This window comes from Scyliorhinus canicula, chromosome 10 (assembly GCF_902713615.1).
Source record: "Scyliorhinus canicula chromosome 10, sScyCan1.1, whole genome shotgun sequence".
NCBI classification, from domain to species: domain Eukaryota; kingdom Metazoa; phylum Chordata; class Chondrichthyes; order Carcharhiniformes; family Scyliorhinidae; genus Scyliorhinus; species Scyliorhinus canicula.
Window position 1 is genome coordinate 123,461,105 of NC_052155.1, and position 26,765 is coordinate 123,487,869.

Here is a 26,765-nt window from a genome sequence, read left to right on the forward strand (position 1 = left end):
TTTACCAAGCGGCCAACCTTCGGTCACGCCAACCGAATGTCGTAATCCACACCAGCCGACCTTTGCAACCCATGCCTGCCGACTTTCGCAACCCACACTACCCAAACTTCGTGACCACCATTTTCGCTTACCTTTAATGCAATAGGTGATCCTGCTTGGTCCTCACAACGTCACTTGTTTTGTCATTCAATGTTACATTACTGTATGAGCTGTTCATCAGAGGGCCTGGAGCTCACACCACCACTGCTTTGTCCGACTGTGGATTCTCCTGAATCATTCACTCCAGCAGGTTTAGTTCCGAGATCCTGGCCTGTTTATGGCCCTCTCTTTCTTATTACAAAACGATCTATTTAAAATTTTTCAGTCCTGTTGAGAGTTTGCTGCTGACAAAATGGAGGAATCGCAATTGCGCCCAGAGCACGTGATATCAGTGTTCGAGACGCCTGACCTGCTCTCTGCCTGGCAGGAAAACTGATCTTCAAGTCATGGCACGGACGTATGGAGGCGACGGTGCTTCGCGCTGGGCTCCGGCCACACGGACTGATGAGCGGGCACGCATGCACAGTACGCCCACATTTCCAAAGCTGGTCGCGGACGTCATTTTTAAAGCCGCTCGCAGCCGGCCTTTTTAAACGCCGGCTGCTACGGCCGTTGCGTGTTAATTCTTGCGATCGGGATCGCCGCGATGGATGACTCTGCGACCCTCCCGACACCTGCCCACGGGTCACGACCCCGACTTTGAAAATGACCGATATAAACAACTAATCTCGGATGTCATTCTCAAAACACTGAAACAAAATGCTTGTTGATATCTTTTAGTCAAAATATCTTGGGAGTCAGTAGAGTAGGAGGGATAAATTGGCGAGTAGTGCCGATGGGAGAGGAGCAGGCTTGTGCAGTATGGTACGATTGAAGTATTGAATGTACGTGGATGTTTGCACATTTTTGCCTTTTTTTTTGTTGATGTCTGTAACTGTTTACAATGCCGAAAACTAACTCAATAAAACTGTTCGTTAAAAAAAAAATCTTGGGACTCATTCCCAGTAGAAGGATTTAAGCTTCTACTCGTATATACTACATAGAACATACAGTGCAGAAGGAGGCCATTCAGCCCATCGAGTCTGCACCGACCCACTTAAGCCCTCACTTCCAACCTATCCCTGTGACCCAATAACCCCTCCTAACCCTTTTGGACACTAAGGGCAATTTAGCATGGCCAATCTACCCGAGCTGCACTTCTTTGGACTGTGGGAGGAAACCGTAGCACCCAGAGGAAGCCCACGCAGAATCGTCCACTAACTGAATTGTAAATCAGGTTTCTTGCTGGGTCTACAAATCTGCTATTCTCTGGTCCTTTTGCCAAAGACCTTAAATCGGTGTCATCCAGTTACTGAGCCTCTGTCACCTTTTACGGTTTCTTCTTATTTCCTAATCAATTCCCTTCATGATTTTGAACTGCTCTATTAAATATCTCCTTAGCTTTCTCTGCTGTAAGAACTTCCCCAGAACATTTATCATGTTCAATCCATCTAGCCGGCACATCTTTGGTCTGTGGGAGGAAACCAGAGCACCCAGAGGAAACCCACGCAGACACGGGGGGGGGGGGGGGGGGGGGGGGGGGGGGGGGGGGGGGGGGGGCGTGCAGACTCTGTACAGACAGTGACCCAGCGGGGAATCGAACCTGACTGAGCAGTTGCCATACCAGGCTGCAATGCAGCCGGATAGGATGCGCTCTATCGCACGTGTAGAAATTTGAGAGAGTCGATGCAGACATGCCAAATTTCTTTAGCTTCCGCAGGAAGTAGAGACGTTGTTGGGCTTTCTTGACTGTTGCATCAACGCGAGTGGACCAGGACAGACGGTTGGTGATGGTGACCCCCAAGAACTTAAAGCTATCGACCATCTCTACTTCGGAACCATTAATGCAGACGGAGTGTGTGTGTCATGCTGCGCTTCCTGAAGTCGACGTTACATGCTTGAAGTTGTAGTGCTTGGCGTAGTCCATCCACTCCCAGCTGGCAAAGCAAGGACGATTGTCGGACATGATCGTCCGTGGGATGCCATGCCTGGAGAAGGTTTCTTTGCAGGCCTTGATGACTGATGCCGCTGTGAGATCCAGGAGTTTCAGTACTTCCGGAAAGTTGGAGTAGTAGTCGATGAGGAGAACATAGTTGCGGCCCATGGCGTGGAACAAGTCAATGCCAACTTTGTCCCAAGGTGACGTGGCCATCCCATGCTGCTGCAGTGGCTCCTTGCATTGTGCCGGTCGATGTCTTTGACAGATGTCACAGGTGAGCACCATGTTAGTTATGTCCTCGTTTATCCCTGGCCAGTAAACGGATTGTCGTGCTCTCCTTTTGCACTTTTCGGCACCAAGGTGCCCCTCGTGAATCCTGCGGAGCATGTCCGCCCGGAGCGCCAGTGGGATGACGATTCTGTCATTCCGCAGTATTATGCCATCGACCACGGACAGTTCAGTCCTGACATTTTGGAACTGTGGGCACCGCCCATTTGGCCAGCCATGCTGAAGGTTGTGTATGACTTGAAGGAGGGTGGCGTCCTCCTGTGTCGCCTGACGAATTTGCTGCAACCTCTCGTCCGTTGCTGGGAGTGTCTCCTTGCACCACTGTGCATGAGCTTCCACATCATTGATGGAAGCCAGTGGCGGGTTGTCAGCGTCCATGGCTCATGATAATGTGTCAGCTATTACAAGGTCCTTGCCAGGGGTGTAGACCAGCGTGAAGTCGTACCTCCGCAACTTCATCATCATGCGTTGTAGGCGCGGTGTCATATTATTTAGATCTTTGTCGATGATGTTTACCAGCGGCCTATGATCAGTTTCCACGAGAAACGTGGGGAGACCGTACACAGTGGTGGAATTTGGTCACGCCTGTGATCAGCCCTAGGCACTCCTTCTCTATCTGTGTGTACCTGCACTCTGTGGCGGTCATCGCTCGTGAAGCGTAAGCCACTGGGACCCAGTCCGACTGGTCATTCTGTTGCAGTAGCACAGCACCAATTCCATGTTGACTGGCGTCGGTGGAGATCTTTGTAGGTTTTGCCGGGTCAAAAAATGCGAGCATTGGAGCTGCCATCAATTGGTGTCTCAGATCATCCCATTCATCTTGGTGATGTTGGGTCCAGGCAAAACTCCGTGTCCTTCCTTGTCACTTTCCTTAACGCCGTCGTCCGTGCTGCTAGGTTCGGTATGAATTTGCCGAGGAAGTTGATGAATCCCAGGAATCTTAGCACCGCTTTCTTGTCATGTGGTCTCTGCATGCTCTGAATTGCGGCGATCTTCTCAGCGTCCGGCTTCACCCCGTGCTCTGATATTGTGTCGCCCAGGAAGGTCAGAGAGGACCGTGCAAAGGTGCACTTGGCCCAGTTGAGCTTCAGTCCAAAGTGGTGGATCCTTTGGAAGACTTGCTTCAACCTCGCGATGTGGTCTTCCTCTGTCGTTGACCATATTATGATGTCATCCACATAGACACAGACGCCTTCAATGCCTTCTATCATCTGCTCCATTATTCTGTGAAATATTTCGGATGCAGATATAATGCCAAAGGGCATCAGATTATAACAGTACCTCCCAAACAGCGTGTTGAAGGTGCACAGCAGGCGGCTGGACTCATCGAGCTGCATTTGCCAGAAGCCCTGTGAGGCATCAAGCTTGGTAAATATGCGAGCTTGTGTCATTTCGCTCGTTATCTCCTCTCGCTTGGGGATAGGGTAGTGTTCCCTGCGAATGTTCTTGTTCAAGTCTTTTGGGATCTAAACAGATCCTGAGTTCACCAGACGGCTTCTTAACACACGCCAGCGAGCTGACCCAGTCAGTCGGCTGTGTGACTCGTGAGATAATGCCTTGAGATTGGAGACGTTGGAGTTCAGCTTTTAGCTTGTCCCGCAATGGAGCCGGCACCCTCCGTGGGGCATGAACGACCGGTATGGCATCCTCTTTGAGCAGGATTTTGTATTTGTAGGGTAGCGTGCCCATGCCAGAGAAGACGTCGGGGTACTCGCTGAGTAGCAGCTGTATGTCATCGGCAATGCGTGATGAGTCAGCCGCGTGCATGAAGATCCTTTGAATTAGCCGCAAATCCTTGCAGGCTTGAGCACCTAGCAGTGAGGATCTTTTGTCATCTACAATCTCAAATCGTAGTCCTGTTGTGACTGTTTTGTTGGCAACTTGTAGGTGGCAGGATCCCTTTGAGGTGATCTGGTTTCCGTTGTAATCAGTTAACTTGCATGCGGCAGGTAACATCTCGTGCATCCCTGGGACGGATGCAAGATCTTTGCGCGTCATCAAGTTTGCGGACGCTCCCGTGTCCAGCTTGAACGTGATGGGGAAGTCATTGACTTGCACCGTAGCACTCCATTCGCTTGCGGAGTTGATAGCATGCACGTGTCGAGGTTTTGTTGTCAGCTTCTGTGGTTCCGCTGTGGCGTTTATAATTCCAATGCCGTACGTGTTCTGCCAGGAGTGGAATTCTTCGTGGTCGGAGAAATTGTCTTCGGGTGCCGGAGTGTCCATTACATCAACTGTGCGTACTTTCAGGGCAGCACGGTGGCCTAGTGGTTAGCACAGCTGCCTCACGGCGCTGAGGTCCCAGGTTCGATCCCGGCTCTGGGTCACTGTCCGTGTGGAGTTTGCACATTCTCCCCGTGTCTGCGTGGGTTTCGCCCCCACAACCCAAAGATGTGCGGAGTAGGTGGATTGGCCACACTAAATTGCCCCTTAATTGAAAAAAATAATTGGGTATTCCAAATTTATAAAAAAAAAACTAAAAAAAAAAAAAAAACTGTGCGTACTTTCAAGTTTCCATGCCTTTGCATTGTTGAGTAATATTTGGCTGTGGACTGACATTGGGAGGCAAAATGGTTCATTTTTGAGCACTTTCTGCACCTTTTTCCTTGTGCAGGACATTGCCCTTTTAAATGGGCGGAGCCACAATAATGACACGTCAGGATGTCATGCGTATGTTGCGTTCGCGCATGCGCAGTGCGACTTTCAGTCCGGGGCCAGTATTGCAAGAAGTGCGCATGCGCGTACCGAGTACTTCCAGGATCGCGTCTTTCGGGATGGCGCGCATGCGCAGACGGGCCGGCGACCGGAAGAGACGGCCTGTGAGGAGAGGTCACCATTTTCACATCTGCCTCGTGGTGAGTATTTTCCAAGGTATGTTTGTCAAAGAGCTCCAGTAACTGCTGCTTTTTCTGCTCCTGTAGTAAGCATTTATCTATGGTGGTTTTCAGTGTTAAGTCATTTTGCAGCGTTAGTGATTCTTTTAGATTTCCGTCGGCAAGACCATAGATTAATTGATCTCTGATGAGTGAGTCTGTTAAATCACCATAGTTGCAACCTTGTGCTAGCAAGCACAGATCTGTTACAAAGTGGGAGATAGTCTCCCCGGTTTTTTGGAATCTGTTACGCAGGGTGAATCTTTCAATGATTTCACTGGATTGTGATTTACAGTGGTCATCAAATTTTGCCACTATCACTTGATACTTGGTTTTATCTTCAGTACCAGCATATGTAAAAGAGTTATAAATGTCTACCGCCTGCTGGCCTGCCGATGCGAGTAAAAGTCCAATTTTTCTGTCATCGGTGGCTGCATTTAAGTCCTGAGCTGATATGAATATCTGAAACTGCTGTTTAAACATTTTCCAGTTGCAATTTAAATTACCTGTAGTTCTCATCATCCCTGGACGTAGCGTCTGATCCATTGCTTCAGAAGGTCGTCTGGAGTCGAGAGGCTGTGAAGTCTTCCACAGTCAGGCGGCCGGCCTGTTGCTTTTGCTGGTAGCGCTGGTTCTTTCTGTTCAAAGAAGCCACTCCTGTTCCATGTTATGTTTTTTAAAAGAATGCTAGAAGTCGTTCAGAAGTTGAAGGATGGTTTATTGTGCTCCACAATAAATTACTTAGTCAGCTTTTACTTACAGAATGGCACTTGTAAAGATACTGCTTTTCTATGCTCTGCAACTAGGCCTAATCACTTGCAGCCCTGAGCTCAACTTCCAACCTGTCCTGCTCCCTTGCTCCTCCGGCCAAAGTGAGCGAGGGCGGGCCTTCGGCGTCACTCTTGTATGTCCCCGCGCTGCCCCCTGGTGGTACTTCCATTTCCCATCAGCGCCTTCTGTACACACTCAGGCGAGGATCACTACAGGGACCTCAGAGCGAAGGAGTGAGGTGGTGAAGATATCTGCGAATACACTCGCCAGCTGGTCTGAGCAGGCTCTGAGTGCTCGCCCAGGGACTCCGTCGGGGCCCGTCGCTTTCCGCGGATTCACTTTCAAGAAGGCAGCTCTTACTTCTGAGGCTGTAATAGTGGGTATGGGTGTGTCCAGGGCTGTTGAGGCGGGTGGCACTAATACATTGGCTGACTGCTCAAAGCGGGCATAGAACTGGTACAGCTGTGGGCCAAATTGGAAGCTCCCACAAACCGTAGTTTGCCCAGGTCTTTTCCAAAGTTTTCAAAGACTAAAGAACTTGGAACAATCAACTAAGGGTAGCAGAAACAATTGACCAGAATACATACAGTAAACACGGTGCTGCTTGTTCATAATTCATCACAAGGCATTACAGAGCATGGCTTGTTTCCAATTTCAATTCACATCAAGGATATGCAGGTATAAAATCCGGACAAATGCACTGCACCTTCATTTACAGTTCTTTCATTTCATTCTTCTTACGAACCACACCCTACAGTAATTATCAATCCACACGAATCCTACAGATTCCTCATTTCCAATTGAAAAATTTCAGCAACCAGAATGGACAAGTGTTTTTTTTTTGACAGCAAGTCAAAAGTATTTATTACCAAGAATTTTTTTTTAAAAACCTATCAAATATGCTTGTGATCTGATGACAAAATTTACATGATGCTTAAACCACAAAAAAAGATTTAGCTGGGCAAGTCCCATATTTACAAAATTGTAAGTTTGTGCCAAGTGCAAGACTACTTAGACTCTAATTCATTATTCCACAATCTGAAATCAATGATCAATTAAAAAAATAAATTTTCAAGTTATTTCTTGGGTTTAAATTCTAGAAGAATTTGGTAAATTTAAGTTTTAGCTGCATAACATTAATAGACAGAAGAGGGAATAAATCTAACAACAGTAAAACTTCAGTGAGATGACCAGAGGATTTTGCTACCAATAAAAAATGTGTTCACTTGCTGAAAGCAAGCACCAGGTAAATTTGAGCAAAACATGACCATAATAGCAAAGCATGAAAGTTAATACCAAAAATGTAATCTGTCGAGCACAAACTATTCTGGTAAAAATCAGCTAGTAACTGGGTTCCATTTTAATACTATATCTTAGTGGAAAAGAAAATTCAAGATTGCATTTAACGCAGAATTCAAAAATTAAACAGTTAAGGAATTATAGGTGAAAATACCAACCTCCAGTATGCTAAATGGTTGACGCACCAAGCAAATTTAACAGTTGGGTTAAGAGTAACACTAATAGGGCGGCATGTAGCGCAGTGGATAGCACTGGGACACCGAGGACCCGGGTTCGAATCCCAGCCCTGGGTCACTGTCCGTGTGGAGTTTGCACATTCTCCCCATGTCTGCATGGGTTTCACCCCCACAACCCAAAGATGTGCAAGGTAGGTGGATTGGCCATGCTAAATTGTCCCTTAATTGGAGAAAAAATAATTGGGTACTCAATTTATTTTGAAAAAAGAGTAACACTAAGAGAAGCCCCAAAACTGGCTTCCTGCAGGACTTTTAAAAAGGGAACCTAAATAAATTTGAGTGCCCATGAGGTATTGCCAAAATGTAAGGAGAATTCTAGTTCAAATCAACTACCAGGAGCAATGAAAAGTACAGATGTCCAGCATACTCCTTCCCACACTTTAGAAGAGAAACACTGTACAAGATTGAGAGAGAGGGGTGTGGTGAATGTAATTCACCTAATGCATGAGCTGTCTGTACTGCCTGTAAAATAATGTGACCCATGACCTGGAAGTGATGATACGGGCTACTTCCAGGTACTGTACTGGAACCCCGGTGGGCTCCGCCTCTGACTCCGCCCTCACTGGGGCCATATTATAGTCCGGCCACCTGTGGGTGGCACTCATTTGTACAGCGAACTCTGGCAGGCGAGTTAATGGATACTAAAGCCTAATGTTCACTCGTTCTCACGGTCTCACAGTGAACTGACGGTATAATAATTTAATATCCATTGACAGCATCGTGGAAGCCGCTCTTAAGCCAGATAAGCTCGAACTCGACATGCGCGCGTCAGAAGCCAAGGAGATCTTTGAACATTGGCTTAGCTGCTTCGAGGCCTACCTCGACTCCTTCACAACAGCTCCCACTGAAACCATCAAGCTGCGACTCCTCCATCCTCAGGTGAGCCATCGAATTTCTGTGATGATCGAGAAAGCGGCCACGTACGAGGCGGCGATCGCAACCCTCAAGGCGCATTTCGTAAAGCCTGTAAATGAGTTGTACGCCCGACAACTCCTCACGACTCGCCGTCAACGCACTGGGGAATCATAGAACATAGAACATAGAACAGTACAGCACAGAACAGGCCCTTCGGCCCTCAATGTTGTGCCGAGCCATGATCACCCTACTCAAACCCACGTATCCACCCTATACCCGCAACCCAACAACCCCCCCCTTAACCTTACTTTTATTAGGACACTATGGGCAATTTATCATGGCCAATCCACCTAACCCGCACATCTTTGGACTGTGGGAGGAAACCGGAGCACCCGGAGGAAACCCACGCACACAGGGGGAGGACGTGCAGACTCCACACAGACAGTGACCCAGCCGGGAATCGAACCTGGGACCCTGGAGCTGTGAAGCATTTATGCTAACCACCATGCTACCCTGCTGCCCCAAATCGCGAGATGAGCATCTGGAAAAACTGACCCTACTAGCGAGGAACTGCAGCTACCAGGATGTGACCGCGGAGAAACACATGAACCTTCAGATCCGGAACGCCTACGTGGCTGGGGTCCGATCGAACTACATCCAGCAGCGCTTGTTGGAAAATGGGACCACTGACCTGCAGGACACGGCAAAGCTAGCTACCTCATTAGAGGTGGCCTACCAGAACATCAGTGCGTTCCCTGAGGACTCGGCGAACCCCTCGTGGACACCAGCGTCGCGACCCGTCAGACCCGACTACGTCACGGACCTGTGCCGCGTGGCTGCCAGTCCAGCCCCAGGAACCGCAGTGCTAATTCTGCGGTCAGGGTCAACGCCCCCGGCCCACACAGCCCACACAGCGACGTGCAACGACTGTGGGAAAAAGGGACACTTCGCCAGAGTCTGTCTGGGCCGACCCAAAGCCCAGAAAATCAAACACTCACCAGGCCCGACCCGTGGACTCACAGGCCCGCAGACCCCGCAAAGTGGCTGCGTGCCTGCCCCCTTCAGACACGTCATCAGCCTCATGCGACTCGTGGGGGCCGCCATCTTGCCCACTGACTCCAACACCAACCGAAACATGCGACCGATGGGGCGGCCATCTTGGTCGTCATCTTCGACCCACGCAGCTTATGGGAGCCGCCATTTTGTGACCCCGACACCGCTGACCACGCTGCCTACCCGCAGCTGGGCGCAGTCACCCTCGACCAGTCGCAGCCGAAGCACTTGAAAAACTCAATGATGGTCATCCAGATCAATGGGCACGAGACCCCCTGCCTTTTCGACTCCGGGAGCACGGAGAGCTTTGTCCACCCAAACACTGTAAGGCATTGCTCCCTTCCCATATACCCAGCATCCCAAACCATCTCCCTTGCCTCCGGATCCCATTCGGTCGAGATCCAGGGGTACTGTATCGCTAACCTCGCGATGCAGGGCGCCGAGTGCGCCCATTTTAAGTTGTACGTCCTCACTCACCTCTGCACCCCCTACTGCTTGGATTAGACTTCCAATGCAGTCACCGAAGCCTGACCCTACAGTTTGGCAGACCCTTACCCCCCCCCCCTCACAGTATGCAGCCTCGCGACCCTCAAGGTCTCCCCCCCTCGCTCTTTGCGAACCTCACTCCCGACTGTAAGCCCTTCACCACCAGGAGCAGGCAGTACAGTTCCCAAGATATGGCTTTTATCAAGTTGGAGGTCCAGCGACTGTTGAGTGAAGGCCCTGGAGAGCACAAGTGGTGGTCATCCGGACTGGGGAAAAATAACCGGATGTTTGTAGACTACAGCCAGACTATTAACCGGTTCACGCAACTGAATGCGTACCCCCTCCCCTGCATCGCGGAGATGGTCAACCAGATCGCTCAGTACCGTGTGTTCTCACCGGTCGATCTGAAGTCAGTCTACCACCAGCTCCCAATCCACCCGGAAGATCGCCACTACACTGCTTTTGAAGCAGCCGGCCAACTCTTCGAATTCCTCAGGGTCCCCTTCGGAGTCACTAACGGGGTCTCGGTTTTTCAGAGAAGGATGGACTGAATGGTGGACCAGTACAGTTTGCGGGATACATACCCACACATGGATAATGTCACCATCTACGGCCATGATCAGTCAACCTTCAGAGGTTCCTCCAGGCCGCCCAATCCCTCAACCTCACGGACAACAAAGAGAAGTGCGTTTTCCGCACTACACGACTGGCCATAGGTCGAAAGGAAGCACAAGCCATAGTGGAAGCCGTGCGGCACTGGAGGTACTACCTAACCGGTAGGAGGTTCACCCTCGTCACTGACCAGCGGTTGGTCGCCTTCATGTTTGACAACGCACAACGGGGCAAAATAAAAAAATGACAAAATCCTGAGGTGGCGGATCGAACTCTCCACCTACAATTACGATATCAAGTATCGTCCTGGGAAGCTCAACGAGCATACAAGATGACCGACTTCGGGCTATCCACAATGACCTCTGTCACCCGGGGGTCACCCGTCTTGCCTACTTTATTAAGGCCCGCAATCTGCCCTTCTCCACCAAGGAGTCAAGGCCATGACCAGGGACTGCCAGGTCTGCGCGGAGTGCAAACCGTACTTCTACCGACCAGACAAGGCCCGCCTGGTAAAGGCCTCCCAGACCTTAGAGCGCCTGAGCATGGACTTCAAAGAGCCCCTCCCCTCCACCAACCGTGATATCTACTTTCTAACCGTCGTCGACGAGTACTCCCGCTTCCCCTTCGCAGTCCCCTGCCCCAACATGACCTCGGCCACCATGATAAAGGCACTGCACAGCAGCTTCACACTATTCGGTTTCCCTGCTTATGTCCACAGCGACTGGGGCACATCGTTCATGAGCGATGAGCTGCATCAGTACCTGCTCAGCAAAGGCATTGCCTCGAGCAGGACTACGAGCTATAACCCACAGGGAAACAGACAGGTGGAGAGAGAGAATGCGACGGTATGGAAGGCCGTCCTCTGGCCAAGAAGTCTCCCAACCCCCCGCTGGTAGGAGGTCCTCCCCGACCCCTCCACTCCATTAGATCACTCCTCTGCACAGCCACGAATGAGACCCCTCACAACCGCTCATTTCTCTTCCCTAGGAAGTCCATCTCCGGGGTCTCGCTTCCATCTTGGCTGACAACTCCGGAGCCTGTCCTTCACAGGAGGCACAAGACCGACCCCCTGGTCGAGAAGGTCCAACTGCTGCACGCCGACCCCCAGTACGACTACGTCGTGCACCAGGACGGATGGCACGATACGGTCTCCCTATGAGATCTAGAGCCAGCTAGTTCCCTTGCCAACGTGCCCCCCTCCCCACTGCTGACAGCCACCCCCTGCGCCCCCCTGGGTCTCCTGACTTGGCCTGCGCCGCCACTGCCGTCACCCGCCACCCCCTTGCCTACCCCCAACCGCCTCAGACACGCCGGACTGAGGCTCAAGCTCCAGACACGGCGCCCCCGGAGTCACCATCTGCAACGACCATGCCTGCAGCATCGATTTTTTTTTCTAAACATGGGGTGAATGTGAATGTACTTCACCTAATGCACGAGCTCTCTGTACTGCCTGTATAATAATGTGACCCATGACCTGGAAGTGATGATACGGGCTACTTCCAGGTACTGTACTGGAACCTTGTGGGCTCCGCCTCTGGCTCCACCCTCACCGGGGCCATATATAGTCAGGCCACCTGTGGGTAGCACTCATTTGTGCAGCCGATTCTGGCAGGTGAATTCATGGATATTAAAGCCTAATGTTCACTCGTTCTCACAGTGAATTGACGGGATAACAAGGGGCTAGTGAGAAATCAAACCACAAGAAAAATGGAAAGTGTCTCACTCTGTTGGATTGTATGCCTCTTTAACACATTGTCAGGGAACCATTTATCCACGGATCAGAAAGGAATATTCAGAAATAGTTAATCACAGCACTCAAGGTCATGTTTCACCCTTTGCTCACACTCGAGTGATCCAAACCTGCCTGTCCCACAGCCAGTCTACCTTTCACCTTACTCTATTTCAAACATTGATTCAATCTCACCTTTTAAAGATAATTAATGTTTTCTGCATCAACCATACCCTATGACAAAGAATTTCATGTTGCCACAATACTCTCCATAAAAAGCATAGGGAAGAGAGGGTGGCACAGTGGCCCAGTGGTTAGCACTGCTGCCTACAGCACTGAGGACCCAGATTCGATCCTAGCTCTGGGTCACTGTCTGTGTGCAGTTTGCACATTCTCCCCGTACTCTGCATGTGTTTCACCCCGACAACCCAAAGATGTGCAGGTTCAGTGGATTGGCCACATTAAATTGTTCCTTAATTGGAAAAATATAATTGGATACTCTAAATTTATTTAAAAAAAGAAAAAACCTTTGGGACGGGGATGTGCTGAGCAGTCGCACATCAGGATTACAGAATACAGTAAAATAGGCACTTTTGGACAAATTTAGCCTGAGAATTCCGAAATACACAATCCTTAAACAGAAAAGGAGGAGAAAAAGAGCAATATGCCATCAAGTGGAAGCTCAAGAGGCCGCAGGGAAGCCACGTGGAAAAGGGCAGGAGCAGCAAGCGAGCTGGCGGACCCATGTGGCGAGGGGTCCCAAGCATCTCCGAGAGGGAGACCGATGACCCGCAGAACGAAACCAGTCTCCCCCCCCCCCTCTCAAAACCTGGAGCGGGATGGAAGGCATTCCTAACCAAGGAATTGACCGCGTTGAAGGAGGAAATCAAAGTGGTGATCCAGGTAGCGGTTAAGGTGGCAGTGGCAGAGGCACTGGTCGCCATGCAGATGGTGCTCGACAGAATGGGAAAGAAGCTGGAGGCTCAGGGGAAGATGATCCAGGAGTTTGAAAAGACAACAACAGTCCAGAGCGACAGGATTGTAGCTCTGGTAGCCGATATAAAAAGGTTGGTGGAGACCCACGGGTGACTGAAGGGGAAAGTCAAGGATCAGGAAAACCGATCTCGGTGCCAAAATATTCGAATAGCGGGCCTGCCAAAGGGGATTGAGGCAGAGACTCAACTGACTATGTGGCCAAGATGCTGGGTTTGGTCAGAAGGAACAGCTTCCCCAAGCTACCGGTGATCGACAGGGCCCACAGGTCACTCTGACCAAAGTTCAAGACCGTGAAGCAGCCAAGGGCAATAATCGGCAACCTACACAGGATCCTCTCCCTATCCTGATACCCATGTTGGGCTCAGCAGACCAAAGCGAGCAGTTGGGAAAGCCACAGAATACAGGTATACCAAGATATCAGGGCAGACCTGGCAAAGCACAGGACCAAGTTTAACCAATCAAAATCTGCCCTGTACAAGAACGGAATAAAATTTGGGATGTTATTCCCAGCCAGGCTCTGAGTGACATTCTAGAACAAAGAACAGTATTTCACCACCTGGACAAGAGGCAAACAAAGCAGCGATGAGAAAGATGCAGGAAGCAAAAGGAAAAAGAAAAAAGTGATGGACATGAACAACTTTTGCACGGGAAAGTACTCGCCTCACTTTGAGCAAGAGCACCAGCTCACAGGAAGGGGTGAGGGCAACGGACCAGACTGACCACCGGGCATTTAATCAGGCACAGGAAACGACAAAGGCGAACCCAGCCCTGCTGACCTGCAAAGTCTCTTACTTACATCTGGGGACTTGTGCCAAAGTTGGTGGAGCTGTCTCCCAGACTAGTTAAGCAACAGCCTGACATAGTCACACTCATAAAATCATACCTTACAGACAATGCCCCAGACACTACTAACACCATTCCTGGGCATGTCCTGTCTCACCAGCAGGACAGTCCCAGCAGAGGTGGCGGCACAGTGATATACAGTTGGGTGGGTGTTGCCCTGGGAATCCTGAACATCGACACTGGACCCCATGAGGTTTCATGGCTTCAGGTTAAACATGGGCAAGGAAACCCCCTGCTGATTACCACACAGCGTCCAACAACAGCTGATGAATCAATATTCCTCCATGTTGACCACCACTTGGAGGAAGCACTGAGGGTAGCAAGGGCACAGAATATGCTCTGGGTGGGGCACTTCAATGTCCATTGCCAAGAGTGGCTCAGTCGTACCACCACAGACCTAGCTGTCCGGGTCCTAAAGGACATAGCAGCTACAATGGGACTGCAGAAGGTGGTGAGGGAGCCACAAGAGGAAAAACATACTTGACCTCATCCTCATGTTATGAGTCAGGGCTTGGAAAGTGTATTATGAAGCTCACCTGACCTATAACTTTTATGTTGAATTTGGCTAGGATGAGCACAAGGGCCTTCACTTCAGGTGTGACTCATCAGAATTCCTTTGTGCTTTTATCAAAACAAAGTTTATTATAAGAATGTAGTTAACATATATAAAACACAACAAGAATTTATCAATTACAAACAAAGAAAACAGAACAGCTACAGTAATCTATGTATAGAACTCTTAATGAATCCCCCTTAGTAGCTGTTCCAATTCAATACAAAATCCAATAAACCAAAACCCCTTTAAGAGCGTGGCCCAGCACACTGTAATCTGACTTGAATGGGACTGGTCCGTTCCCGGAGATCCAGCCTCCAACCAGCAGATTCAAAACTCCCTCCGGAAAGGAGCTCTATCTAAAGTAACGAAGGCAGTTTGCCACACCCAATATGCTTTCAGTTCACTGGAACAGCTCTAAATGAAAACAGGGAAACACTGCTTCTCTTCTGCAGTCCAAAACAACAAACTGAAAGCCAAAAACTTAAACCCCCTCTCACCTGACAGCCACAGCCTAGCTCTACCCACAATCACATCACTGAAGTCGTGCTACTAGTCATGTGGTAAGAACAAACCTTTCTTAAAGGGTCACTCACATGACGCTCACCAATCTGTCTGCTGCATTCACCCAGTGTCTGCGTGGATCTCACCCCCACGACCCAAAAAGATGTGCAGGGAAGGTGGATTGGCCATGCTAAATTGTCCCTTAATTGGAAAAAAAATAATTGGGTACTCTAAAATTTACAGTAAGAAAACCAGTGCTATTGAACAGCACTTGCTCGGCAATAACCTGCTTATGGACACTCAGTTTGGGTTCCAACAGGGTCATTCTGCTACAGACCTCATTACAGCCTTGGTTTAAACATGGACAAAAGAGCTGAATGCCACAGGTGAGGGGAGAGTGACTGCCCTTGACATTAAAGCAGCATTTTACAGAGGATGGATTCAAGGAGCCCTAGCTAAACTGGAGTCAATGTGAATCAGGAATCTCTGCTGGTTGGAGTCATACCTGGCACAAAGAAAGATGGTTATGGTGGTTGGAAGTCAATCATTTCTGCTTCAGGACATCACTGAAGGAGTTCCTCAGGGTAGTGACCCAGGCCCAACCATCTCCAGCTGCTTCATCAATGACCTCCCTTCCATCATAAAGTCAGAAGTGGAGGATGTTCGCAGATGACAGCACAATATTCAGCACCATTTGTGACTCCTCAGATAATGAAGCAACCCATGTCCAAATGCAGGAAGATCTGGACAATATTCAGACAAGTGGCAAGTTACATTTGTGCCACACAATTACTGACAATAACCATCTCCTACAAGAGAGAATCTAACCACTGCTCCTCGACGTTTAATAATCAATCGCTGAATCCCCCACAATTAACATCCTGGGGATTACCATTGATCAGAAACTTAAACTGGACTAGCCACATTAATACTGTGGCTACCAGGGCAGGTCAAAGGCTAGGAACCCTACGGTTGGGAAAAGATGCACTGCAGGAACTTACCAAGGTTCCTTAGGTCTGGGTTTTTCAAACTGTGGGTCGCGGTTCAGTGGGTGGGTCGCAGGGGTGTTACCCAGAGAGTCATGGACTTATTGGTTGCGGAGCTCCAGAAGGGCCCAACGGCCGCAACCATCTTTTAAGAATGTCAGCTTCAACTAGCTTTTAAGTTGAAAATTCAGGCTGTGGCAGGGTTTTAAATGGAACGATGCAGTCTTCCCGCCAGAAGCGTCGGCAGAGAGCAGGTCACACACTCGGTCATACACTGAGAGCAGGTCACGCACCCTGTGCACTTGTGCTTTTGGCGCAAAATAACAGAGGCGATTCCACCATTTTCTAGCTGTCCCCAAGCAATCTCTGAAGAACAGAAGATAGATTGTTTTGTTAAAAGGAAGGAAGGGCTAGAGACACATACAGACCCGGATCTCACAACTGAAATCTGGGGGGAGCTGCACAGGAGAGTCCACGACAGGACAAAGCAGTGCTACTGTGAGCTGTGGACAGAGCTCCAAGGCCTCTGGTGAACAGCCTAAGAAACTAAAATCAGGAACAAAGCAGTATAAAAATGGTTTCTTGAGGTATGGCTTTGTTAATTGTGCCAATGCAAATCAGGATGCAAAAGCACACGCGTGTTATATTCAGGGAAGTACGGGCAAATGAGAGTTTAAAAGCCTCAAAATTTCAAAGGCATTTGAAGGATAAGCATGGCGAGTTCAATGACAAACCTCTTGATTTTTTTCAAAGGATGCAGCAATAACTTAATCGTCAGCTGAAGTCAACATAAATATAACATTGAATGACAAGGCAAGTGAGATAGTGAGGACCAAGCGGCTTACCTGTCGCATTAAAGGTGAGTGAAAATGATGTGTTGTGAAGGTTGGCCAGTGTGGGTTGTGAAGGTCAGTCAGCGTAGGTCCCGAAGGTTGGACTGTTGGTAAAAGTGGGTCCCGGGAAAAAAGGTCTGACCAACGCTGCCTAAGGCAGCACCTTCATAACCCATGATCACTACCACCTAGAAGGACAAGAGCAGCAGATACATGGGAATACCACCACCTGCAATTTCCCCTCCAAGCCACTCAACATCCTGACGGTTACTGGGTCAAAATCCTGAAACACCCTCCCTCAGAGCACTGTGGGTTAACTACACCTCGGATTGCAGCAGTTCAAGAACGCAGCTCATCACCACCTTCTCACGGGCAACTAAGGATGGGAAATAAATGCTGGCCTAGCTAACAATGCCCACATCCCATAAATTATTATTTTTTTAAATCACTGATTTATTTGGTAAAAGTCAGAGACAGAACGTGAAAGATTCCAATGCAAACCTAGGTCAGACATTTAGCATACAACTCATGCCATAGCATGATACAGTTCGCATATTTTCAAACATGATAAATAGACAAGCTTGAAATCCACTTCACTGAATTGCCAAAAGTGAAATTCAGGAATTCAAGAAGGTAATGCTAAGGCCAACCAATCTACCTGGGTATTTTGTTGAATTCATACTGCAGTTTTAAAGTTGTTTTTTCAGGATCAACGACCTCTTCTAATATCATTTGTAAATTTGATCAATTTTGGCTAATTTTCTGAATCCTTCTCTAAATTAAAAACACAAAATTCCAAAATCAGTCCCTGGCTCACTCCACTCAGCACTTCTTGAACTTCCTTCAATGTAGTGGCTAAGAAATTACAGAAGATAATTTTTTGTCCGAAAGCTTAATACTTGAACAAGGAGCCTGAAGAACTTTAATCAAATCCTTTATGCAATCTAGGTTCACCAGGTCATAACATTTCCAGTCCACTTGAGATATCAGTTCCTCAAAATTACCATAGTTCAGCTAAATTAAAAGGTACATTCATCCATTTTAGTTAATTCAACACAACATATCATGGAGCAGCAATCAAAGCAAATTGAATGTTAAAACTATACAAGCAAAACAATGTGGTACTTGTCAGAGGAAAAGTCATTCCAAAACTGTTTAATACAGTAAAAAGGCAAGTGCGATATCTACATTTGTTCACCACGACATAAAATACATGGGAATCATGAAAGCAGAAGAAAATAAACATGAATTCAACATGAAAAGGAAGGAGTTATGAGGACTAATAGAGGAAAATGTTTTTTTTTTTTTGTTTATAAATTTAGAGTACCCAATTATTTTTCCAATTAAGGGGCAATTTAGTGTGGCCAATCTACCTATCCTGCACATCTTTGGGTTGTGGGGGTGAAACCCACGCAGGCACGGGGAGAATGTGCAAACTCCACACGGACAGTGACCCAGGGCCGGGATTCGAACCTGGGTCCTCAGCGCCGTAGGCAGCAATGCTAACCACTGTGCCACCGTGCTGCCCCCTAATAGAGGAAAATTGAGTTTCTCTGGCGGTCACAGGGTCCTTATTGTTCCTTCTCATTTATCCCGTGTCTATTTCCTCGTTTCCCCATTCTTTTATTTTTGCCAGTACATTTTTGATCCATGGATGATTTAGAACGTGTCTTTAAGGCAGCCTGCCATTTTAATTCATGCAGAAGGAAGCCGTGGCCTGTACCTTTAATTCAAACGAGATGATCCAGAAAGCTGTGTTGCTTTAGACAGACATCAGTGATGACTCAGATTGATAGATGTGGCTGGTGGCCAATGAATGGGTCCAAAAGTCTGTGTTCTGCCCGGTAACAGGTGTGATTGGATCGGATCCCACTGGAATGTTCTCAGAGCCACGAGGTTCCATTTTACTTTCACTTTTGAGTCTGCAGTCTGGATAGAGGATTCCAACTAATCTTCTTCTAAAAGATCCAACTAAACTCTCTTCGTAAGAGGCAGCACAGTGGCAAGCACTGCTGCCTCACGGTACCAAGGACCCGGGTTCGATCCCGGGTCACTGTCCATGTGGAGTTTGCACATTTTTCCCACTTCTGCGTGGGTCTCACCCCCACAACCCAGATGTGCAGGGTAGGTGGAATGCCAGGCTAAATTGCCCAAGTGGAAAACAATTCAAAAACTCTCTACATAAGACCACAGAGAGGGCTGATTCTCTCTCCAATAAGTCTGGGTGCCATTCACTTGAGACTGCAAAGGCTTGAAGTCAAACCACGAGCTGGAAGCAGGATTTGATACGAGGTAAAGGAACAAAATAGGCCTGAACGTGAACCTTCGAGCTGAAGGCCCTGTTTAACAAAAAAAAGAGTCTCTCCAGAATATAGCCTGCTGCTTGTGAGTTCTGAATGAATTACTCTGCAAGGAAGACCATCACCAGCTGTAAACCAGTGGCTTTGATCAACCAGAGTGCTGTGAGGAAAGTGTGCTAAGGAACCATCATTCGAAGCAAAGACTCTTATCTTTTGACCTTCATCCTTATTTGTACCCCTTTCACCTCTGTCTGTCTTATGTGCATGGGTAGAGGGTGGGACAGTTAAAGGTTAGCTTGTTGTTATTCAGTCGCAATTACTGCATATTTCATCTTTAATTTTGTTATTAATAAACAATAATTATGTTTCAACTTACAAATCTGGTGACTAATTTTGGGCAGCCAAGGGCCAAAGGTTTTGGGAATTTTTATAAATTATTAGTTAATTCACTTGTCTTATGATTCCAGGGTATGTGGGGCAGGAATTGACCGCACACTGGCTCAGGGTGGCATAACACATTGTACATGATACTCCAGATGTAATGCCAACATGGTTGTATACAATTGCAGCCAGACTTGCAATGAAAGACAACGGGCTAGATTCTCCAATTCTGGGGCCATGTCCCCACGCCGGCGTGGGAACGGTGGATAAACTGGCGCAGAACAGCCACCGATTCCCCGTTTTGCAGGGGGCTAGCAGGACGGCAGCGTAAAGCACCCGGCTCTAGTTGCCGATACGCCCCGGAGAATTGCTGGGTCCGTGGCCACGCTTGCGTAAAGCGGCGGCCTGCAGCGGCCGCGGCATGCTTCATGGCAGGGGTCGCTTGCGGACCTGGCCCGCGAAATAGACCCCCCTATCGGGTGGCTCGCCCGCCCCGGACCGCCCCACCACAGTGCCCCAGGCCCAAATAATGTGTGTCCCCCCCCCCCCCACCCACGGAGCAGCCCTCCGGCGACTGTGGCGGCGCTGGATTGAGTCCACAGCTGCCACGCTGAGTTCCCAACGGATGAGACCACACGTGCCCCGCGCCATCAGGAACTCAGCCAGTCGGGGGTGGAACATCGGGGTCGGGCCTCAGGCAATGGCCTGAGGCCGTCAATACGCCACTTGGAGGGAGCGGAGTATTGTGAAAGCTTTGCCGCCCCCGATTCGGTCGGGAAATGTGATTCTCCGGCAATTCGCAGAACACGATTTCAGCGTCGGCAACCAGAGAATCCAGGCCAACATATCATTTACAATAATTACTTGTTGTACCTGCGAGCTGGCTTTTAGTGAACAAGGACACCAAGCCCCCTTTGGCCATCAACACTTGTCAACCTGTCAACAGTCAATACATTTTCTTTTGGTTTTCTCCACCAAAGTTGATAGTTTAACATTTATTCACATTATTTTTCATCCGCATTTTCTGGCAGGACATTCTTTCCAGGGAGGGTGAACAACCAGAGGCTGTGGTCCACATTTGTACCAACAACATAGATAGGAAGATGGTTGAAAGCATATTTTAGGGAGTTAAGAAATTAAAAAGCAGGACCTCAAAAGCAGTCAACTCAGGATTAAACTATATTTGCAGGGGCATGGGAACCCGAGAAAGGGTTCAGATTGGAGGGAAGCAAAACTGGTAATAGGAAGTAGAAAAGTAATTAGCCTGTTCAAGTCCCCTTGAAGCCCCCTCGCATCCTCCTCACATCTTACATTCCCATTTGTGCCAGCAGCAAATTAGGAAATATGACATTTAGTTCCCTCATCCAAATCTAGATTGTGAATTCCTATGGTCCAAGCACCGATCCTTGCCTTACCCCACTAGTACCAGCCTGTCATCCTGATAATAACCCATTTATTCCTACTCTCTGCTTTCTGTTAACCAATTCTCAATTCTTCCCAGTATATTATCCCCAATGCCATGTGCTCTAATTTGGTTTCCAAACCTCCTGTGTGGGACCTTATCAAAAGCCTTCTAAAAATCCAAATACACCACATTTACTAGTTCTCCTTTATGTACAAGTAGTACCCTACTGGTATGTCAAACATGATGTGCCTTTCATAAATCCATGTTGATTCTGTCCAATAGAAACAGAAATGTTATGGCACACGAGGAGACCAATTAGCCCATCATATCAGCACTAGTCAAAAAGAGAAAGAAAATAGCCATTCATTTTAATCCCACTTTCCACCACTTGGTCCATAGCCTTGCAGATTATAGCACTTCAGGTGCAGATCCAGGTTAAAAATATATTGTATCATTATTTTCAAAGTGTCCAGTTATCACATCTTTAGATTCCAACACTTTCCCCAACTACTGAGGCTAGACTAACAGAAAATTCTGTGTTTTCTCTCTCCCCATTTCTTAAATAGTGGGGTCACGACTTTAACACGGTGCTGGATCCCCCATTGGATCGATCCATGTCCAGGACAGGCAGGAGGCCCGCGGCGGCTAAGGTGTTGAGGGGGTTTATGGACCAGATGGGAGGGGTGGATCCGTGGAGGTTCGCGAGGCCGAGGGCCAGGGAGTATTCATTTTTTTCCCACGTGCATAAAGCCTATTCCCGGATCGATTTTTTTGTCCTGAGCAGGGGGCTGATTTAGAGGGTGGAGGATGCCGAGTATTCGGCGATAGTCATTTCGGACCATGCCCCGCACTGGGTAGACATTGAGCTGGGGGACGAGAGGGACCAGCGCCCGCGCTAGCGCCTGGAGGTGGGACTGCTGGCGGATGAGAAAGTGGGCGGGCGGGTTCGGGGGTGTATCAAGAGGTACTTAGAGGCCAATGATAATGGGGAGGTCCGTGTGGGGACGGTTTGGGAAGCATTGAAGGCGGTGGTTAGAGGGGAGTTGATTTCCATCCGAGCCCATAGAGAGATGGGAGAGCAAAGAGAGAGGGAGAGGTTGGTGGGGGAGATGGGGAGGGTGGACAGGAGATACGCGGAGGCTCCAGAGGAGGGACTGTTGAGGGAGCGACGTAACCTTCAGGCCAAGTTCGACTTGCTGACCACCGGAAAGGCGGAAGCTCAGTGGAGGAAGGCACAGGGAGCAGTGTACAAATATGGGGAGAAGGCGAGTAGGATGCTGGCGCATCAGCTTCGTAAGCGCGACGCGGCTAGGGAGATTGGTGGAGTGACGGATGGGGAGGCAATGTGTTTCGAAGGGGGGTGGACATTAATGGAGACTTCAGGGACTTTTATGGGGAATTGTAATGGTCCGAGCCCCCGGTGGGGGGTGGGGTGGGGAGAGAGAATGGGGCGCTTTTTGGACAGGCTGAGATTTCCGAAGGTGGAGGAGGGACAGGTGGAGGGGCTGGGGGCACCGATTGAGCTGGACAAAGGGATAGGTAGCATGCAGTCAGGGAAGGCGCCGGAGTCGGATGGGTTTCCGGTCGAATTTTATAAAATGTATGCAGACCTGCTGGGCCCCCTGTTGGTTAGGACCTTTAACGAGGCAAGGGGGGGGGGGGGGGGGGGGGGGGGGAGGGGGGGGGGGCTTTGCCCCCAACTATGTCACGGGTGCTGATTTCGTTGATCCTTAAACAGGACAAGGACCCCCTGCAGTGTGGATCATATAGGCCGATCTCGTTGTTAAATGTGGATGCCAAGCTTTTGGCGAAGATCTTGGCCACAAGGATAGAGGACTGTGTGCCGGGGGTCATTCATGAGGACCAGACGGGGTTTGTGAAAGGAAGGCAGCTGAACATCAATATACGTAGGCTTCTGAATGTTATCATGATGCCGGCGGTAGAAGGGGAGGCGAAGATAGCGGTAGCATTAGACGCGAGAAGGCCTTTGATAGGGTTGAGTGGGGGTACTTGTGAGAGGTGCTGGAAAGGTTTGGGTTCGGGGAGGGGTTTGTCAGCTGGGTGAGGCTGCTAGATGAGGCCCCGATGGCGAGCGTAGCCACGAATAGGAGGAGATCAGAGTACTTTCAGTTGTACCGGGGGATGAGACAGGGGTGTCCCCTGTCTCCCTTGCTCTTTGCGTTGGCAATTGAGCCCCTGGCCATGGCATTGAGGGAGTCGAGGAATTTAAGGGGTCTGGTGCGGGGTGGGGAGGAACACTTAGTGTCATTATATGGAGATGACTTGTCGTTATATGTGGCGGACCCAGTGGGGGGAATGCCGGAGGTGATGAAGATCCTTAGGGAATTTGGGGGCTTTTCTGGGTACAAGCTCAACCTGGGTAAGAGCGAGATGTTCGCTGTGCACCCGGGGGATCAAGAGGAGGGGATTGGTAGGCTCCCACTGAAAAGGGCAGGGAGGAGCTTTCGGTACCTGGGGGTCCAGGTGGCTAGGAGCTGGGGGCCCTCCACAAACTTAACTTCACTAGGCTGGTGGAGCAAATGGAAGAGTTTAAAAGATGGGACATGTTGCCGCTGTCGCTGGCGAGCAGGGTGCAGTCCAGAAGATGACGGCACTCCCGAGGTTTTTGTTCCTGTTCCAGTGCCACCCCATCCTTATCCCGAAGGCCTTTTTTAGGAGGGTCAACAGGAGTATTATGGGATTTGTATGGGCGCATGGGACTCCGAGGGTGAGAAGGGTGTTTTTGGAGCGGGGCAGGGATAGGGGTATCCTCTGTGGGTACTATTGGGCTGCCAACGCAGCGATGGTGCGTAAGTGGGTAATGGACGGGGCAGGGGCAGCATGGAAGAGGATGGAGATGGCGTCCTGCGTGGACACGAGCCTGGAGGCGCTGGTAACGGCGCCGTTGCCGCTCCCTCCAACGAGGTATACCACGAGCCCAGTGGTGGCGGCTACCCTCAAAATTTGGGGGCAATAGAGACGGCATAGGGGGGAGGCTGGGGGCTCAATGGAGTCCCCGATATGGGGGAACCACCGGTTTGTTCCAGGGAGCATCAATGGCGGGTTTCTTGGCTGGCACAGGGTAGGTATTAGGAGGTTGAGGGACCCGTTTCTGGATGGGAGGTTTGCGAGCCTGGGGAGTTAGAGGGGAAGTTTGGGCTCCCCCCGGGGAACATGTTTAGGTACATGCAGGTTAGGGCGTTTGCCAGGCGGCAGGTGGAGGGGTTCCCTCTGCTGCCCCCACGTGGGGTACGGGACAGGGTGCTCTTGGGGGTGTGGGTTGGAGGGGGGAGGATTTTGGACGTGTACCACGTCATGCAGGAGGTGGATGAGGCCTTGGTAGGGGAGCTGAAGGGTAAATGGGAAGAGGAGCTGGGTGAGGAGATTGAGGAGGGGACTTGGGCGGATGCCCTGGAAAGAGTGAATTCCTCCTCTTCCTGTGCAAGGCTTAGCCTCATACAGTTCAAGGTGCTGCACAGGGCCCACATGACCGGGACGAGGATGAGTAGGTTTTTCGGGGGCGAAGACAGGTGTGCTAGGTGCTCGGGGAGCCCAGCGAACCACGCCCATATGCTTTGGGCATGCCCAGTGCTGGGGGAGTTTTGGAAGGGGGTAGCAAGGACGGTGTCGAGGGTGGTACGATCCAGGGTCAAGCCAGGCTGGGGACTCGCAATTTTTGGGGTTGCAATGTAGCCAGGAGTGCAGGAGGCGAAAGAGGCCGGTGTTCTGGCCTTTGCGTCCCTAGTAGCCCGGCGGAGGATTTTGCTTCAATGGAAGGATGCGAGGCCCCCCAAGCGTGGAGGCCTGGATCAATGATATGGCAGGGTTCATCAAATTGGAGGGGGTGAAATTTGCCCTGAGGGGATCAGTACAGGGGTTCTTTAGGCGGTGGCAGCCTTTCCTGGACTTCTTGGCAGAACGGTAGGGAAATAGGCCGGCAGCAGCAGCAACCGGGGGGGGGGGGGGGGGGGGGGGGGGGGGTTTGTTGCGGGGGAAGGGAGAAACGCATATATGTGTTTATTGAATATGCCGGTGCTTATCTATTTCTTCTTTTTGTAGTTACTGGTGGGGGAGGGGGGGTTTGGTTTTGGGGGTTATTGTGTTTTTTTCTTTATGTTGTTGTTACTACGGTTTTCTTGTTGTTATTTTATTTTTTTGATATGTTTTTGAAAATCTTAATAAAAATTATTTTAAAAAATAAATAGTGGGGTCATATTTTCTATTTCCAATCTGCAGGAAAGTTTCCAGAATTTTGAAAGATAACCACCATTTTGAAAGATAACCACCAATGTATCCACTATCTCCACAGGCACCTCATTCAGCACTCTGGGATATTCAGGACTGAGATGAAGAGGAATCTTTTCACTTAGAGGGTAGTGAATCTTTGGAATATCTGCTCCAGGAGTCTGTGAGGCTCAGTCATTGCGTATCTTCAAGACAGAGATCATAGATTTCTACGTATTAAAAAAATCAAAGATATGTTGTTAGTGAAGGAAAATGGTGTTAAGGTAGACCAGCCATGATCTCACTGGAGCAGCTCGAAGGGCTGAATGACCGATTGCTGGACTTATTTTGTAAATGTGTATGATGTAGCTCGTCTGATCCAGGATATTTATCCAATTAATTTTTCCAAGTATTCTAATTTCTCTCAGTTCCTCGTTTTCACAAGCACTTTGGTTCCCTAGAATTTGAGATTTCTGCATCTTCCTCCATGAAGACAGACACAAATTAATTGTTTAGTTTCTCACACGTTTCCCTATTCTTGATTATAAATTATGCTGTCTCCTCCTGTAATGGACCTACATTTGTCCTTGCTAATGTTTTCCTTTTCACATCTCTAAAGAAACTTTTACAGAACACATTTCTATATTTCTTGCTAGCCTGCATTCATATTCTCGTTTCCCTTTATCAGTTTATTGGGGGTCCTCCTTTGCTGGATTTTAAGTTGCTACCAATCCTTTTGTTTATCACTTTTTCTGGCAATCTTATAAACCACTTCCTTTGATCCAGTGCAAGCTTCGACTTATTTTATTAGCCACGGTTGATTCACCTTTCCTGTTAGTCTTGCATGTCTTAGAGCAATGTATATTTTTTGTAGACCATGTAATATTTCTTTAAATGCTAGCCATTGCCTGTCTACCGGCAAATCTTTTAATGTAGTTTGCAAATCCACAACAGCTTACTTGCCCCTACCATCATAACTTTCTTTGATCAGATTTAGGACCCTAGTTTCAAGATTAATTATATCATTTTTGGTTCTATCATATCATGATCACTATTTGCTAATGCATCCATTACAACAAGATTATCAATTAGCCCTTTCTCATGCAATAGTCCCAAATCTAAATGTACTTCTCCAGAAACCCATCTTGTACACACGCCTGGAATTCATTGTCCACAGCATTCGTGATAATTAGGTTTACCCAGGCTCTATATAAATATTATATTATCCAGTTACATGCAGCTAATTTCCTCATTTGCACCATGCCCAACATTACCACTACAATTTAGTGGCGTATAAACAACTCCCACCAATGTTTGCTGCCCCTTGCTGTTTCATAGCTCCACCCAAACTGATTCTACATATTGATCCTTTCATCCAAGATCCTTTCTCACGAATGGACTGGTCACATCCCATAAAAACAGTAATCCTCCATATCATTGCCCCTTCCTCCCATACTTCCTAAATGATGAATATCCATTTCCCTGCCCTGGTCACCCTATGCCCCCTTAATGGCAATTAAA

At 48.9% G+C, this 26,765-nt stretch overlaps 1 protein-coding gene across 6 annotated transcripts in view; it reads right to left on the minus strand.

The window, feature by feature from the left end:
• The window catches only part of tpd52 (tumor protein D52), a 92,175-nt gene that overhangs the window by 62,227 nt on the left and 3,183 nt on the right, over positions 1-26,765 (minus strand). For 5 of the 6 annotated variants that reach the window (XR_005462128.1, XR_005462129.1, XR_005462127.1 and 2 more), the window contains exon 1: positions 17,593-17,629. The exons of the other annotated variant lie outside the window; for it this stretch is intronic. Coding sequence is in view for 2 of the 5 variants with exons in the window: in XM_038809676.1 (XP_038665604.1) it covers positions 17,593-17,614 (22 nt within the window). In the remaining 3 variants the exon portion in view is untranslated. Of the gene's footprint in view, positions 1-17,592; positions 17,630-26,765 lie in introns of those variants that run through there. 6 annotated transcript variants of the gene reach the window in all.